The sequence below is a fragment of the Chinchilla lanigera genome, unplaced genomic scaffold (assembly GCF_000276665.1).
Source record: "Chinchilla lanigera isolate Chin_1 unplaced genomic scaffold, ChiLan1.0 scaffold00007, whole genome shotgun sequence".
Classification (NCBI taxonomy): Eukaryota; Metazoa; Chordata; class Mammalia; order Rodentia; family Chinchillidae; genus Chinchilla; species Chinchilla lanigera.
Genome location: NW_004955408.1, coordinates 4,705,826 through 4,723,525, shown reverse-complemented (window position 1 = coordinate 4,723,525; position 17,700 = coordinate 4,705,826). Strand labels below are relative to the sequence as shown.

Here is a 17,700-nt window from a genome sequence, read left to right as displayed (position 1 = left end):
TGACCATTTGCCTATATAGGCCTCGAGTTTATCTTTCTTTACAGCTGAGTAATATTCCATTATATAAAAGTACCACAATTTTCTTATCCAATCCTCAGTGGATGGACATTTGGGTTGCTTCCACATTTTAGCAATTTATGGTTTCTGTTTTGTTTTGTTTGTTTTGAAGACAAAACCATTGTTAGAATTTTCTGTCCTAGGAATATAAGAAAGGAAAAGTCATTCTTGTGTGTTTAAAGTGGCCATCATATATTATCATGAATCAAAGACAGTTTTGTTTAAGTGACTTTGACATGCTTAGATGAATATTTTGAATTTAATGTCATCTGATTTTGCTGCTATGAATAAGATTGAGCCAATGCTCATTACAGAATGACTCATTGAGGTGTCAGCTGTAAATGTGTGGAGGACAATAAAGCCCCCACTTTTCAATGCCACTGCCTGGAGAGGGCAGGACCATTCAGAACTGGCCCATCCTGGCCAAATACACTGGAGATCAGATGACTTTGTAAGTCAGAGACCTGCCAAGCACAGGCACAGCCTCCTCAGAAAGCCCGTCAAACTTAACTCAGTCTTTGATTTCTCTTAGCAGAAATGATGCAAAAAGGATCACAGCCTGACCTCATATTTGTTGCCACTAGCATCTGTGTACTGAGGAACGTGCTCATGCTGAGGGCTCCTACTCAGAGTTTCGAGGTGGGAGATGGTGGCATGGGTTATTGGTGACAAATGTATCTGCTTCTTTTTCTCCACTGCATCCTATTAATAGGCTTCTCTTTATTGTTTAAGGCCCTAGTATCAGGAGAGTTTAGACTTTCTTTTAACACGCAGGTGATCTCAGGACAATTTCAGGAGGTAGCCTGGTTATGGCCCAACCTGCCAGGCTCTCCTGCAGGAGGACCTGCCCCATTGCTTCTCCAAAGGGCCGAGTGCTGGTGTGCTTGAAACAACACCCCTACACGTACCTCGAAGTGCTTTCTGATGGTTGGATCCTCATTTTAAAAGTCTCAGTCTGATTTCTGCCAATGGTAATGTGGCAAATAAATATTTTTAAAAATCTTATTAAACAATGTGCTGATTTTAAAAAGGGGGATCCTTGGAAGCCAAGAAAGCAAGTGAATCCAGAGTAGCAAGACAGCATGGAGCTGACATCACCCAGGAGGTTTTGATAAATGGGATGAACTTTAGCTTTGCCTTGTACACCTTCTGTGGCTCATGATGCCACAGACAAATCCCAAGACCTTCCAAGGTGGGCCTATCTGGCAAAATACTGCCTATATAAACCTGGGCTTAAAGGGCTTCATCTGCAGTGTGAGAGTGAATAAGGAAAGAATCTGACATGATCAGGCTGAGACCCACACAGAAACAGACCAGACCTTCTGACACAAGAGGAGTCTTTATTAGGGGGAAGAGCAACATGGCGGGCTGCCCAGGGGACTAGGACAGCCCCAAGCTGAGCAAAGCATGGGGTTTCTAAGCTGTTTTTTGGAGAGGGTGTCTGTGGGCCAGAACATTTTCCAGGAGGGGGTGTCCATGGGCCAGAACAGCCCAAGCAGGGTGGGTTGTTTGTAAGAGTTGAACATCTGGTTCTGCCAAGGAGGATGAGGGCGAGGTTAGCTTTTGTTGAGGGGAACTGGAGGGGAACAGGTGAAAGGAAAGAGTTTTTATTAACTCCTTAATAGAAGAGCTTAAATCCCCCACGGCAAGGGGAGTTGCCTTGTGACTTATCAGAATCTACCTATTCCCTGGGAACTATTAGAAAATATGCTTGCCTCAAATTATAGCACCACCAAAGTGGGGAGGGAGAGAGAGAGAGAGAGAGAGAGAGAGAGAGAGAGAGAGAGAGAGAGAGAAAGTCCCTTGATAATTCTCTGGAAATTCTTTGGACAGTTTAAAAATACCTCAACTGTAAATTTTAGTATAACTCAGAATGGCGGCCCTCTTAGATGCCTGGCACAGTCAAGAAGAGTGCATATCTAAACTGTATCTCAACATTTTTTCAGATTAATTTCTAGGCAATGTGAGCCCTTTAGAAGTACATCAGAATACTGTGGGGGAAAGTATCATGTAAGAACCAGCATAATATATAAGTAGCATAATGATACAAAATATATATGTGTTTAATATTTTTAAAGATAGAAAATATGACTGAAATCAATCATCTCTGTGAAGGATTGAATAGAACTTCTAGAAACAAAAATTTAAAATTAAAGCCTCAGTGCAAGAGTGTAGCCATAGATTAGAAACAGCTAAAGAGGGAGTCAGACGCAGGAAGATGGATTTGAAAAAATTAAGCAGAATATAGCACAGAAATGCCAAGGTGAAAAATGTGAAAGAGATAAGAGATGCAAAGATGGAATGTGTAACATGTGCAATCAGAATGTCTGAAAAAGAGAAGTAATGGAGTAAATCATATTTAATGGAGAATGACTGGCAGTTTTCAAGAACCAATGAAAGACAAATTATTTCAGGAAACCCAGTGATGTATAGGCAGAATAAATACAAATAATTTCCACCACAGGGAAACTGCCAAAATCCAGGAGGTTTTGTTTCTTTGTTTCTTTGTTTATGACAAAATCTCACTATGCTGTCCAGGTTGGTCTCGAACTTATGCATTCCAGCAATGCTGCTTCTGGAGGAGCTGGCCCATAGGCATAAACCAGCATGCCCAGCAAGAAGATTTAACTGGTGAGGATAAGCACATTATTACAAAGAAATGAAAGGCCCAGCATGAATACCTGCTTAAATGGGCATAAAGAGGCTGGCACTGCAGCTCAGTGGCAAAGGACATGCCTAACGTGCTGGATTCCAGCCCCACTACCAATAATAATAATAATAATAATAATAATAATAATAATAAGTGAATGCGTGAACAAAATAGACATTTTAGGCAAACTTAAAAGAATTTGAAATGTAAGGTGTTACTATGAGGAAAAAAGATAGAATTAGTGTGTACAAGTGTCATGTCTTAAAAGCAGGAAAAGCGTGATGTGGGTTTATTTGTTCCGAGGTTCTCCATGAAGAGTAGAACTATTAACTTCAGACTTTGGGATAAGTTGACATTTCTAAGTGGTATAAACAGTAGAAGCATGGAAAGAGTACATTTTTAAAGGTGTAGGGATGGAAAGTGTGGAAGACATGTAGTATTCCATGTAAAGAAACAAGAGAAAGGGGGCACAGAAAGATGCAATAAATAACCCCATCTAGCCTATTTAAATAAATATGGTAAGTGCACACAATGGGTAAGGAAGTGGAAATGAATGAATTGCAGGTGTGTGCAGAGATGTGCATGAAACAAAACAGTACATGAGCAAAAGAAGTCTCATAAAAGTACAGTGTGATTCATTTACACAAAGTTCAAAAACATGTAAAACACTGCCTAGAAATACAGAGGTGAGGTACAACTACAAAGAAAAGAGAAATAATAACAAGCACAAAATTCAGGATATTGGTTCTGAGTGGGCAAAAAGAATAGAATTGGAGAGGGATGGATGGGGATATTCAACAAATGGGATCATATTACGTTAAAATGCTTCTCTGTGGCAAAAGAAACAACCTAGACAGTGAAAAGACAACCTACAGAATGGGAAAACATTTTTACCAGCCATTCCTCAGACAGATGACTCTTATCGAGAGTATACAAATAACTAAAAAAATAAGACTTCCCCAAATAAAAGGTCCAGTCAAGAAATGGGCAAGCAAAATGAACAGACACTTCACAGGAGCAGAAGTACAAATGGCCACTAAATACATGCAGAAATGCCAACATCACTGGCTATTAGAGGAACGCAAATGAAAACAACATTGAGATTCCATCTCACCCCAGAAAGAATGGCCAACAGCAAGAAATCAAATAATAACAAACGCTTCTGAGTCTGTGGAGAAAAAAGGAACCCTTTGCACCGCTGGTGGGAGTGTGAACGAGTACAACCACTATGGAGATCAGTATGTAGATTTCTCAAAAAAACTAAAACTAGAATTTCCATTTGACCTAGATATTTCCCTTCCAGGTATTTTCCCCAAAGAGCTAAAAACATTACATTACAGAGACACATGCCTACTCATGTTTATAGCAGCACAGTTCGTAGTAGCCAAATCTTGGAAGTGGCCCATATGTCCATCAACAGAAGAATGGATAAAGAAAATGTGGTATTTGCACACCATGGAATACTACTCTGCCATAAAGAAAGATAAACCCCAGTCATTTGTAGGAAAATGAATGCACTTTGAGCATATAATGTTAGTGAAATAAATTAGACACACAAACTCAAATATCACATTGTCTTATATGAGAAACCTAGAATAAAAATAAAGAGCAAAATAAAAGCTAGATAATAGGAAGTAGGAGATAGCTTGTTCTCAAAGGGAAGGGGATCAGGAGATGGAGGGAAAAGATGAAGGATGAAAAAAGGACTTGGGGTGTTCTGTCCATGTGCTCCACACAAGCAATGGAAACATTATGTACTATACATGTGTACTAATAAACTAAAATTTAAAAAAAGCAAAACTCTTCTATTTCTTCAAGTTGATGGATAGTATATGTTTGTTCATGGTAGCATAAACACTTAGGCTGCCTACACAGTATTATTTTCTCTGTCCTCATTATTTAACAAGAATAACTGAAACATGTATAGTTATTTGAATTTGATTTTTATGTGTGAATAGGGCTCCAATGTTATTGGATGCCAGGTAGATAGCTAGTCACCCAGCATTATTCATCAAGACCATTGCCTTTGGAATGGTCTGCGTTGTCATACACAGAACTTTCATACACACTGGGATGTATTGCTGGACCCTCCCTTCTGTTTTATGGCCATATCTATAGTCATTGATTTGTCTCTTCCTACCTCAAAAGCATATTGATTTTATCATGGCAGCTTTCTGGTTTGATGTTCTAGTATTTGGTAAGGCACATCCCTTCCATTATTCTTTTTCTTATTTTTCTTGGTTATCTGAGAGTACTTACTCTTTCAAATCAACCTTTTAAAGATCACTTTATACAATTCCAAAAGGGCTGCATTAAATTTACAAATTTATGGTGATGTCTTCCCACTCAAGAATAAGAAATGTCTTTGCATTTGTTCAAATCTTATTTTATGACCTTCAATAAGATTTTATAGTCCTTTTCACATAGGTCCTATGGCTTTCTTGTCAAATTTACTCATAAATGTTTTATGGTTTTTTTAACCATTATTATGAATAGACTGTTTTTTCTTTTCCATTTCTAATTATTTATTACTAATGCAGAGAAGAGTGATTAATTTTGACACATTTATCATCTGTCCAACTACTTCATCGTAATTCTTTTATAATTTTAATCTTCTTTCACTAGAGTCTCTTGGCTGTCTAAGTATACTGTTACATGATCAGCAGAAAGAAATAGTTGTTAGTTGTCATTTCCAAATGTTAATTACTCATTCTCTTGTCTAAGTATATTTCCTTTTTTGAATAAAGACAGTGGTAACAAGTATCCCTGGAAACACTTTTGACTGGAAACACTTTGTGATCAGCTAAGATGACATATTTAGAGAATTTTCTTCTATTCCTTTTCCTTAAAGTTTTTACTTGGATTAACTCCTACATCTTAAAACTTCTGTTGTTTCTGCTTTTGCTCTGGATTTTGAGACAGACCCTCTAATTTACCTGGAAGCCATTAATATGAGTTTCAGTGGTGATCATTCTCTCCCTAAATTTCTCTAATTTTCTTGGTTCAACAATTGGGGTTCTCTTGAAAAATCTTCTTTGTACATTGCTTGGTTCTCCTGGAGTGTTATATTTGTAGCATTGGTCTTTTGTTGTCATTAAATTGTCAAATTGTCATCCTTCTCATCTTAGTTATTTTTCTCTCATTGCTGAGAAAAAATACTGGACACCCAAGGTTAAAGGAGGAAAGGTTTATTTAGCTCACAGCTTGTGGAGGTTTCAGTCCATAATCGCCTGGCTCTAAGGCAGGGTGGCACATGGCAGAGGCAGCCACTGTTCATGGTGGCAGAAGATACTGAAAGTAAAAAGGGCAAAAGGGGGAAACAAGCCTCTCTCTGCCCCTTTTATCTTATCCAGACTGCTGGGATTAGGGCCATGCCAATCCAGTCAGTGGACGGATCCAGCAATCACCCAGCCTTAATCCCAGTATTGCACCATAAATCAATCACAAACTCTAGCTGGGTTCAGCTGCCTCCAAAAAAGCCCCTTCTAAAAGTGCATGGGGCATTGGGGGACATCATGTAGACACAAACCATAACTCTTCTCCTCTAGCAACTCTGATTCTGTTTCTTTTTCCTATCTAGAAGAAGGACCTCTTGACAGAGAGGTTATTATCCATTGCCTAATCTTTGGGGCTTAATTTCAGGCCCAGAAATACTTAAGCAGTGGTGTTCTGATAGAGTAATCATTGACCCTCTGGCCTCTTGCAAAAGTAGAGAGGTTGTTGGGTCACTATGAAGGCTCCTGGAAGAAGCCCCCTAGTCCCTGGGCTCTTCTGGTCCCAGGGCAAGAGCAGACACAGCCCATCCATTCAGCCAGGAAAGCCAACCTCCCAGAACCTCAGGCTCAACTGCCAGATGCCTCAGCAGCAGAGACCCAGACAGGAACCAAAGACAGGAGAAAGGAAATGGTCTATTTGATATTATTCCTAAGCTTTGTCTTGATATTACCTAGCACATATTTTTATACCTGATAATCCCATTGGGAGAAAAGGGCAGATCTTAGAGAGGAGAAAATGGCACCCTACTGATCAGAAAATAGTAATTTTTGTGTACTAATATTAGATATTTTAATTGGGCTCTCTCTTTTGCCTTTAAAAGAATAATCAAGGAGGAGTGCATATTATTATTGTGAGACACATTGAGACAAGTGATCTGACCAAGACAAGGGATTGACCTGGGAAGCACTTGAACGGGAGGCAAAGGGCCCTCGAAGAATTTAGCATCCCTTCTGGGCTTGAGAGTCTCAAGGGATAGAATGGCGTGAGGCATCGCGGCAGCTCATACTGAGTGGCCCCACGGCAGGCCTGGAAACAATTTCAGGCAGCCTTAGGTACCCGGCCTTGGATCATTTTTGTGGAAAAGGCAGGCAGAGCTCATGTAATGGGGCATCAGAGGGGCAGTGAGGACCCACCAAGAACAGCGGCATCTGGTGCCCTCAGCTCGAAGACAGAGGAAGCCCCAAGGAGCAGAGAGCGACAAGAGAGCTTGGTACCTGGGGGAAAATGAGGGGCCCGTGACAGAGCACAAGACAGATGCAAGCTGGAGAGGCTTTGGGCAAGGAAAAGGCACTTAAGGGGAGTAATGTATTTGGAGGAGGTGCTCCAAAACAAAGCCGTTCTGTAAGAGAAACTCTCCCAGGGGCCAAAATCCTATTGCACTCCACATTTTAATAGAGCTTTTCTTCCCAAGGTCTTTGAAATAACCCTTCAAAAACCAGTTAAGATAACTTGATGGGGAAAATGAGGGTAAAAGAAGATGTTTTGCGGTTCTATGATAGCCACAAGATGTTCTAAATTGATATCCTCAACTCGCAGGTGTGAGATGACTTCTTGTGCGCCAGGAGCTCTCTGTGCAGCCCTGTAGGTCCCCCGTAAGAAGACCGAGCTGACGAGAGAGACGCTCACTGGCAGAGCCCAGGTCCCTGTCCTCCACTCACTGCTGTCTGCAGTCTCCTCTCCCCCACTCTGCATCTGCCACAGGTCTGGTTCTCTAAAGCCAGTGATCTCTGGGTCCTCGCATCTCAAACCAGCCAGTCCAGAGTCTCCCATGTCTCCCTCAGACGCCATATTTCACCTGCTACTTTCCACAGCCGGGTCTGTGCCAAGCTGTGGCTATAAGAGAGGTGAGTCCTGGTCCACAGAGCCCTCCCACCCAAGAAGCGGTCCTCTAGAATAGTGAAGGCAAAGGGCAAGTGGAGGGAAGAGAAACACTCAGCTCCAGAAAGTGGGCCGAAGATGCTTACAAGCCGTGCAGCCCCACGGGCCCAGAGGAGGCCGCCTTTGCAACTGAACCGCAGCTCACCCTTAGGTGCGGAGTGCAGCCAGCAGAGTCCGTGCTCTGACTGATCCATTCTGGACACCAAGAGCCTGTGGTTTCAGACTCCCCCAACTTGGAAGCCGGGCAGCACTTAGACGCTCAGGCAAATCCTTGGTCCAAAGGAGATGGGAGGAGGGTGTTTCCTTGGGATATTTTGAAGCAGCCTTCTAAAACCAGTCAACACTTTCATGTGCACATTTTCACCTTTCCGTTAAAGCTGGCCTCTGAAGATAGCAGCTGCCTCACGCTTACATGCGATGAGTCGGTCAAGCCCAGTGGCTCCTTCTTTTCCAGTCCTATTTATTCAGGCTTTCACTAATGCAGAACATCTGAATTAAGCACTTGCTGCATGCTGAGCTCTTTCCATGAATTATTTCATTCAGCCTCCAAAGCAACCCCACAAGGGAGGGGCCCTCGTTATCCTTGTTTGGAAATTAGAGGAGACAGTAGGAATGTGGCTGACATCACACAGCTAACAAGCTCCAAGAAGCATAGGACTGGGTAAGAGCCAGGTTTAACCGGCTGTTTCCTGAGGCCTGGCTGGGGTGACCCTGAGCTCTGAGACAAGTTCTGACGTGGTACTTGCCAAGGTGAAGTCATAGCAGTGCTGCCAGTCAGCGGGTTCTCAGGCCTCTGTCTCCAGCTGCTTCCCCAGGAGAGAGTTGCCTTTGTCTCTGCGTTGGTCAGCTCTTCATAGCTGTGACACAATACCCGACAAACACAGTTTCAGCAGGAAAGGTTTATTTTAGCTCACGGTTTCAGAGGTTCCATCCATGTTCCATCAGCTCCACCACTTTAGCCTGCAGCAAAGCCAAACATCACGGTGGAAAGGTATGCAGGAGGAAAGCTCTCGCCTCATGGTGGCCAGGAAGCAGAGAAAGGAAGGGGATGGGGACCAGATATAGTTCCCCCCAAGGTCATGCCCCTGTTACCCTCTGACTAACTTCCCCCCACTTCTATCACCTCCCAGCAATGCCATCAAATTATGAGTCAACATATTGATGAAGTTAAAGCCCTCATAATCTAGTCACCTGCACTGACCCCCCTCTGCACACTGCTGTGTTGGGGATACAGCCCTCAATGCGTGAGTCTTTAGGGGACACCTCTACATTTAATCCATAACAGTCTCTTTGAAGCCAAACTAAGGGGCCTTTTTCCTTGTATTACTCTCTTTCCCAGGTCTCTCTGTGAGGCTAAGGGCTCCAGAGGAGGATGATATCCCAGTAGGGGAGAAGAAGGAGGCTTCTGCAGCCTCCATAGGTGACCTCCGTCACTGTGGCACTTTGGTAAGACTGAGAGAATTATCCAGAACTTTGGAATAAGGGAAAGGAGGGGGACAAGACCTCCCAGTATTGTACGGGAATCTAGTTTAACAGACTTACCCAATGATGAGTCATTGACCCAGGCTATGGGGGTGCTTTTCCATTCAGCCCACTACTTACCATTAAGGAAAGGTCCAGGCTGTGCACTGATGTGTCAGCTTGTATATTTGCTTCTGGTGAAGATACAGGTGATTCATCCCAGTGGCAAGGTTTTCTCAGTTTATCAGTCATCCACCCATCATGTGCTGTGCCTGTCCATCCCTTCCCAGCCTTCCTCCTCCAGTGCCCACTTAATTCCTCAAACTCTCCTTCTAACTAGCTTCCCCCTCGTGCAGGCCCCCTAATTAATAAACTGAAACTCTTTGACACATGCTCACTGTGTACTATCATAGTGTTTATAAAAATTTTTTTTTCAGTACTAGAAATTGAACCCAGGGAACACTGAGCCACCTCCCCGGCCCTTTTCATTTTCTTTGAGACAGGATCCCACTAATTTCTCTAGGCTGGCCTTGAACTTACAATCCTCCTGCCTTAGTCTCTTGAGTAGCTGACATGCATCACCATGCACAGGTGTGTTTTGTGTCTGTGCTTCATCTATGACCAGAAATAACTATCTCCAGAGCCCTGTCCACAGACACTGGACAAGATGCAGGAAACTACTTGTGCTCTGGTATGATACAAAGTTGATTAGATGCAAACTCTTTGGGCAGAATTGAGAGTAAAGGTCTTTCCCTCTCTCCACATCTGAGGCATTTCTGACTTTGACACAGTGGCTTATTTTGAAAACTATTTTATGAGCTCCACCTAGGATCCATAAGCGATACACCTGAAGGTTACGTTACCTTCCAGCCCTGAGTAACCATGCACTTCTGTTAAGCTTTGGGACCTGGAGAATTTGGGGAAGTCTTTCAGAACTAGGGCACACAAGAGCTTAGCTTTCGGGCTATGCCCTGTAGTTGTGTTTGAAATCACCTATGGTCACTTAGAGGCCGTCACACTTACCCAGCAGCCACCTGAATAGCTCCATGCAAAATGGCAGGCGTGAGGCAGGGAGACTCACAAACAGAAACACTGAAGTGTGTGTGGGCCGTGCTGAAATGACTCCCGGTGGCAAGGCTGCATCCCCAGTGAGCACATTATCCCACATCTGAGGGATCTGGATTGAGGTGAGTTCAGTTCAGGGCTTTGCCACCTACTTGCTGTCTGGCCACAGGCCACTCACGTTTCCTTCTCTGTGAAATGGGCATATATTCGTGCCACAAGCACACCTGAGACCTGTGAGTCCAGTGCAGTCAGATGAGCTTGTGGGTTCTATGTACTTATTGTCTGGCCATTAGCACACCTCAGTGAAAGTAGCTACTTTAAGCACCACCCTCCCTGGCTGGGCGTTAACACACGCATGTCCCTGGGAGGAATTATAGATCCTCCTCCCAACCATGGAGTAAGAATCAGACTTTCCAGGTGGGGAGTGGGTCTGAGGCAGACCCAGTACCCAGGGCAGCAGGATGCTGTGCAGGGACCCACCATGATGGCCAACACTCAGGGAGTGTTGTCTCCCTGCCGCCCACAGCCCTTAGGGGTGCTGGCAGCTCTCTGGGCTATGAGATTGTTAAAGGATGGGTCTCTGTCAGCCAGGAGTGGAGCCAGAGGGCTGCAAGTCTGGGAGACAGGTATACATCACTGTGCAGCACAGCTCCCCGCAGGTGTGGGGGGGGTGCCTCAGGAGGAGCTTCTTCTGATGCCAGCTTCTTTGCCCTTCACACAAGGGCCCAGGGCATCCGAGCTGATGTGTTCTCCACTCCACTTCAGTTCTCAGGTCAGATCTCCTCCTCTGCCCAAGGAGGCTTTCCGGATCACCAGAGTGAAGTTTTCCCACTGCAGTGGCCCTTCATTTCCTTCCTGGCGTGTGGTACACTCCACAGCTGGCTGACTTGTTTGCTGATTCTCTGTTGTGTGTCTTCCCAAGGGTCCTAGGACAGGAGGATGGGATCCAAAGCTGTCTCGGGTCCGTAGCACTTAGAATTGGGTCTGGTGCATAGTAGCTGCTCAGCAGGTATTTGCTGGATGAGCAGGTGGATGGGAGCTGGCAGGCAGGCCCTTCCTGAGTGCCCTGTTGGTGCCACCCAGCCCATCTGGGGCAGAAGGGCCATTGCCTGCAGAACTGAGCCTCGGTGAGGCTCTCACAATGAGTCAAACTCTGCAGCCATATACGCAGCACCTGTGCCTCGAAGGAGACGAAATGGAATACACTCTCTGGACACCTTGGGTGTGTCTGAGAGCCTGAATTTTTCTGGAACAGGGAAAAGTATAGGACCATCGTCACCAGCACCTGGCCTCTGTACCTCTCTGTGCAAACTTGGTTCCTCCACATGCACGCCCCCAGCTCTAGGGCTTTAGTAAGCCCACCCATGATCTCCGGCCAGGGCTGCAGCTCTGCCCTGTGTCCGTGTCAGTGCACAGAAGGTGAAGCACACAGTGCGCGTGTAAGGGGCTGTGTCTGCCCATGGTGGCCAGCTGGGTCCCACACAGGTGCCTCTGTCTGCAGAAGCTGGACGCAGTTGCTGTGCCAGGATGGGCAGATAAGATTCGTGACATTTTCTGGACTGTGCACACTGTCTCTGGTCCTCCACATCTGTGTCCTCCTCTTCGTGGCTATCGCCTTAATTCATTGTGGCTTCATAGTGGGGTGAGGTGAGCCCAGGCCCCTTGTGTGGGCAATGGGAGATGCCTCAAAGTCTGGTCAGGGTAGAGTGCAGATAAGTTCTAGACACAGAAAGGCCGCATGGGTGAAACAGGCATCCAAGCAGCATCCCAAAATGGAAAAAAAAACAAACAGGGTTCCCTTTATCCTTAACCCATTTTCTATTGCAATAAAGGATACCACGGGCTGGTAATGATAAACAGTAGAAGTTTGTTTGACTTGTGGTCCTGGAGGCTGGGAAGTCCAAGAGCAGGGCACCAGCATCTGTCGGGGACCTCTGCTCTGCCTCATGGGAGACCACGAGGAAATGAGACCCAACTCACCGTGTTCATCAGGAACCCACCCACGTAGTAATCGTCCGCTCCTGCAGTAACAGCATTGATCTGCTCACGGCCTGCCCGTGCCTTAACACAGTGGCTGTGAGATTTTCATGGGAGTCTTAGCGGGAATGCTCTGACCATAGCTTCCCTTGAGTAGCATTGAGGGCACAGTCTCCATGAAGGCGGCACTCATAAGATTTCAAGAAAGGAGTTAGAGAGACTGAGTCAGAGTTAAGAAGCAAAATAAGCCAGCTGTGCCCCGGCTTGACAGTGCCGAGGCTTCCCGTTCCAGGTAAAGAAAGGCAGCGTTCCCTCTCTGGACCTGTCTCGGCAGTCACTGCCTTGAATGCCTTCACCTGGGGCCACAGGTGTGCCTTCCACACTTGCTGACCCTCACCGCCTGGACCTGCGCCTGGAGCAGTGCCCGGTCTGACACTCTCGCGCAGAGCCCTCACCTGAATCATCACACAGGGCCTCATCAGTACCAGCCGGAATGAGAAGACCTGTTGCTCCCGCCGCCATCACCGCAGTGTAACAATTCCCACTTCTACCCACGTCCAGTAAATTTAATTAGTGTTGAAAAGCAGCTTATTTGGCAAGATGATCTGCTTTTAACCTGGGTAAATGGCTTCCTTTATGATTGTAAATTAAGCATGCCGTATCTTTTTCATGCATCACGGTTGTCCTCATCAATACTACAGGCAGTTGCTGGTGGTCTCACTTGGTTACCTTTCCCATCACTATTTTATCATCATCCCAGTAGGAGTGGGGAATTCATTCCATCTTAATGACAAAGCGGAAGTGGTGGCAAGGGGCCTGTTGCAGCGGGAGACTGTGCCTTGGTCAGTGTCTCTGTGGTTGGTGATCAGATGCTAGGCCCGGCCCCGCACGGGACGTTCTCAGCTTTCCATCAGGCCTGCCGTCTACAGCCTTTGTAAAGGGTGTATGCGGGGCTTTAAAGCTGCTTTTGTCTTAATTGCAAATAATTAGGAATCAAATATTTGCCAGTGACGACTGATTCCCAGGCCAGAGAGAACCTGAATGTTTGTAATGGCTTCCCTGGTCGCAGGTGAGCAAGGGAGTTTTCTTAACACTGACCCTCTGCACAGTCCAAGGGAAGGACCGAGGGAGTCCAGCTGCACGCTACTCAGTGTGGGCCCCTGATACATGAGTGACGTGGTCCTCAAAGGTGATCTCTGCAACCTGCGTATGCAGGCAGTGCACAGGAGGAGGAGGAGGTCGGACACAGTGGAGGAGTCCCCATCTGCCGTGGGCTGGCTCTAGCCTGGCTGTCTGGCTAGATTCAGCAGTCTCTGAAAGCCCCACCCTGCCCTGTCTCCCCAGCACCACGGTTGCCTTTGTCGCCCAGGGACACGGTCACAGGCCCATCTCCCTTAACACCTCTGTCCTGCATTTCCTTCCCATCCCTATGGAGGATGCGGCAGGAGAAGCACCCACAGAAGCTCAGCGCTCACCGCCCCCCACCCTGCTCCCCGTCACAGCCCCTAACCCAGTGCGGGAACAGCGGCCCTCACTCAGCTTTAAGGAGCTCAGCTCTGAAACCTCCTGTGTTTCTAAAATTGAGGACAGAGACCTAGCACCTGTGGGGCCAGAGTGTGAGGCTGACCCTCTGGGGCAGGGGACTCGGGGAGGGGACACATGCGCTTGTGTTGGCTGCAAGAGCTTCATAAAGGGAAAGGCCCCCAGGATGAATTGCAGCTGCTCAGCCGGAGGGAAAGAGCCACTGGGGATCAGCACAGCCAGGGCAACCCTCCCCCAGCATGCTCAGGGAGGCCAGAACCAGGAGACAAGGCTCCGTGACCTCAGAGTGAGGCAGTCAGTCAGTTCCTGCCCTGTCTGCACAAGTCTGTTAAAGCAGTGGCCCAGCGGCGCTATTCTGTGTCCTCACCCCGTCTTGGGAAGGAAACAAAGGCTGGTATTTTTAGAGCTGTGTTAGTTTCTGCTCATAGCCGCCAGCACTTGCTGGGCGACCCATTTCCCAGCAACCCAGGAGAATCCCACTCATCAAACACACTCTGTAGCAAAGCGACCAGAAGCCCAGAGCCTGCCCTGCCAGGAGCCTGCCTTCGGCCCCTGCCAGGAGCCTGCCTTCTCTTCCTGCCCGCCACCTGTCAGCCCCGACAGGAGACTGGCAGAGGGGCCAAGGACACCAGGGGGCTTTCGCGGTGACATGCAAACAATTAGCAAAGTGGATGTGGGAGGTGCGCGTGTCTGCTCAGGATCTGCACTTCGACACTGCACAGATATATGCTGACCTTCTAGTTTATTAAGATCCAAGAAAAAGTCAATATTTCTCTGTTTGCTAGAGCTGGAGGAATTTAAATGAGTTACTGAGCCAAACAGTTAATCTGCCAATAACCCACTGTTACCTTTCAAATCTATAATGATAAGAAAGCAGACTTAACCAGCAAGAAGGAAGGGATTCTTTTTTTTTTTTCTTACACATCCTCAGTCCATGGGGTAGTGCCATTCTGTCTTGTTAAGTATTTTGAAGATTTAATTAAAATTTAAAGCAAAGACTTCTGTGGGTATAAAATCTGCGTTCGCGTTTTAATTATTTGTACTTTCCATCCCCTGGCAATTCTTAACTCTACCCATGTTGCCGTTCACAGAACCTGGCAATCGTCTGCTCTCCCTGGACTCTTGTGGGGGATCGTGATGTTGGCTCTAGATTCCTGCTTGGCCTTTCACTTAGTGGTGCCTTTGCAGAAATCAGCTACCGGCCCACCGCCCTCCTGCACGGTGTGGCTCTGAGCACTCTGTCCCTGAAACCCTTGTGGCTATGTGTTGTGCACGAGAGACAACCGAGCAATGTGGCCACTGCCGTTTGCTGGATCTCAGCCTTCTTGACCACAACCACAACACTGAGCTAGAAAAGACGAGGTCGGGTGGAGGGGGCAGTCTGTTGTGCCTCAGCTGACGTCAGTTGTCACGGAGAACTGTTCTCCCACCTGTGCTGCCTCCCCCGCCCTGGACACACAGGGTACCACTGCCCTCTTAACCCTGCAGTGGCTCCCTGACACCTACAGAATCAAAGCTGGGTTCTTCTGCTTGGTTTGCAATCTGCTATACCCATACCTCGCCTCCCTTTCCACCTCTTTTGTTCGAAACTGCTATTCCTGTTGGGTTTCCTACCTGAGACCTGCTGATGCTACCTGGAGTGGCTTCTGGAACCTCGCCCACTCTGCCCCATAGAAAGCCCTCCTCACCTGGGCCCACAGGGTCCACGGGCCCTCACCTCCTCTTGAGCCCGAGGCTCTGTTCACTTCTCTAAGAAGCAGCTCCTGGGCTCCCGTTTATCTCCAGACTCCAGGACGGGCAGGATTGTGTCTGAGACACTGGGAGCAAGTGAGCCGTAACGCCTGAGCTCTGCTCAGCAAGATGCCCTTCTCAGCACCCACGGCCACCTCTTTGAGTTCTGTGGCCCTGTCTCAGATAAGCCTCAGCCCATGAGGAAGCCAGCAACCCCAGCCCCGCCAGCCTGTGTCTGACCCTCTCTGTTTGTGTCCTGCAGGGCTTCCTGGCCATGGGCTGCTGGCCTCCTGCAAGAAAAAGCTGTGCAGCCGCGGGAGCCGGTGTGTGCTCAGCAGCGAGACCGGGGAGCCCTCCTGCCAGTGTGTGGAGGCCTGCAGGCCCCGCTACCTGCCCGTGTGTGGCTCTGATGGGCGGCTCTACGAGAACCACTGTGAGCTCCACCGGGCCGCCTGCCTGCTGGGAAAAAAGGTTGTCGTCATCCACAGCAAGGACTGTTTCCTCAAAGGTAGGGAGATGGCTCCTTGCCTTATACTTTTGGATTCTGTGATGTGGACAGAGGAAGTAAAGAGAAGGATGGGTGCTTTAACCAGCAACAGTGGCATTTCGCTTCTGTCTGTAACCCTGCTCCAGAGACCGCTGCCTTGGCTGAAGCCCCTTGTGAAACAGAGTTCAGGGACATCAAAGCAAACCTGGCTGGTACAGAACACAGGTCCCTCAGGAACGCTATTACCAGGCATCACCCCCCTGTTCACGTAGGATGGCCCCTGGCAGGGTGGTAGCAGTGGCCACATTTCCCCAGGTGGACAGAGTCCCATTGGTCAAGACATACAGTGACCAGAAGGACATCAGCACAGTGGTTCCCTGCACGGCATGGACTCTAGCTCTGTCCCTGTCCGGAACAGTTGCAGATGGAAAAGCATCCCATGCCTTGCCTGTGCAGAGCAGTTCTAAGCAACACAAGCCCCAGCAGGGACATCAGATAGCACCTCTGGTGATGGGCTCAGTGGTCTCCTGCTTCATGCTGGAGAAGCGTGTCAGGAGAGCGGGGCAGCGTTGGTCCCCAGGAGATGACGAGAGCCACATGGCAGTGACTCTGTGCCATGCCCCAATCTACTCTAGGCACCCAGCAAGGTGCCCTGTACCAAAAACCTGCTCAGTGGCTCACAGGCGCTCATGGGTGTGAGAGTTAGCATGCGCATTCCTGGGTTGACCCGACCCCCGTAGCGAACGTGTGCCGTGGGTGAGAGAAGTACTTGTTATCCTGAAACACAACTGGCTTGTGTGAACAGATCAGGAAATGTGTAGAAGGCAGAAGCAAGATGGGAGCAGATGGGAGCAGGCCCACGTGGCCTGAGCCGGGGACTGTGGCAGGTGGGAGAGCCCCGCTGCGGTTCACAGGCTCGGAGGGGGCTTGGGGAGCAGGGAAAGGAGAGAGAAGTTGGAGAAAGTGAGGTCTGCCACATGCCAGCAGCTGGATGGGCAGGAGCTTCTGCAGTTGCCAGCAGGGAGGGGCTGGGCCCTCAAACAAGGGACTGAGCTCAGTCTCGCTGTCAGTCCCCAGCCTGCACGTGACTCCGTGCCTGTGACACAGGAAAGTCACAGCTGAGGCGGGCAGCACAGGTGAGCAGGCTCCACCACCTCTGCTCGGCCACCTGCACCCACACAACGGGCCCCTCCCGCCCTCCCCGGCTGGCCGCGGCAGCGTGGGCTCTGGAAAGTGCGTTCAGCCATGATGGGAACCGGCTCAGACACTTTCATGGCTGTGCTTATGATGCTAATGCCGAGGTGCTTCACAATCATGAGACACATTATGCAAATGAGGCCAGAATGGGCCGAGGACAAATGTCCCTGGTCTGGAAGTGCTACCCAGCCCCGTGCCTGCCGACTCCTTGGCAACCATGCACACTAAAACACTTGACCAGTTGCTCCAGCTTTATTGGCCGTGTTGAATTTTATAGACTGATGTTCCGTTCTCTGGTTTCCAATATCTCCCAAATTGCATCTTTCTGAAGGTTTTTATTTCTCCATCACAGTGTGTACAGCCTCCCTCGCCAACGGTT

General features: G+C 47.8%; 1 protein-coding gene across 2 annotated transcripts in view; it reads left to right on the top strand.

The window, feature by feature from the left end:
• The window catches only part of Fstl4 (follistatin-like 4), a 376,776-nt gene that overhangs the window by 175,172 nt on the left and 183,904 nt on the right, over positions 1–17,700 (top strand). For both annotated transcript variants that reach the window (XM_013508431.1, XM_005376123.2), the window contains exon 3: positions 15,900–16,145. In XM_013508431.1, the coding sequence (XP_013363885.1) occupies positions 15,900–16,145 (246 nt within the window). The remainder of the gene's footprint in view (positions 1–15,899; positions 16,146–17,700) is intronic.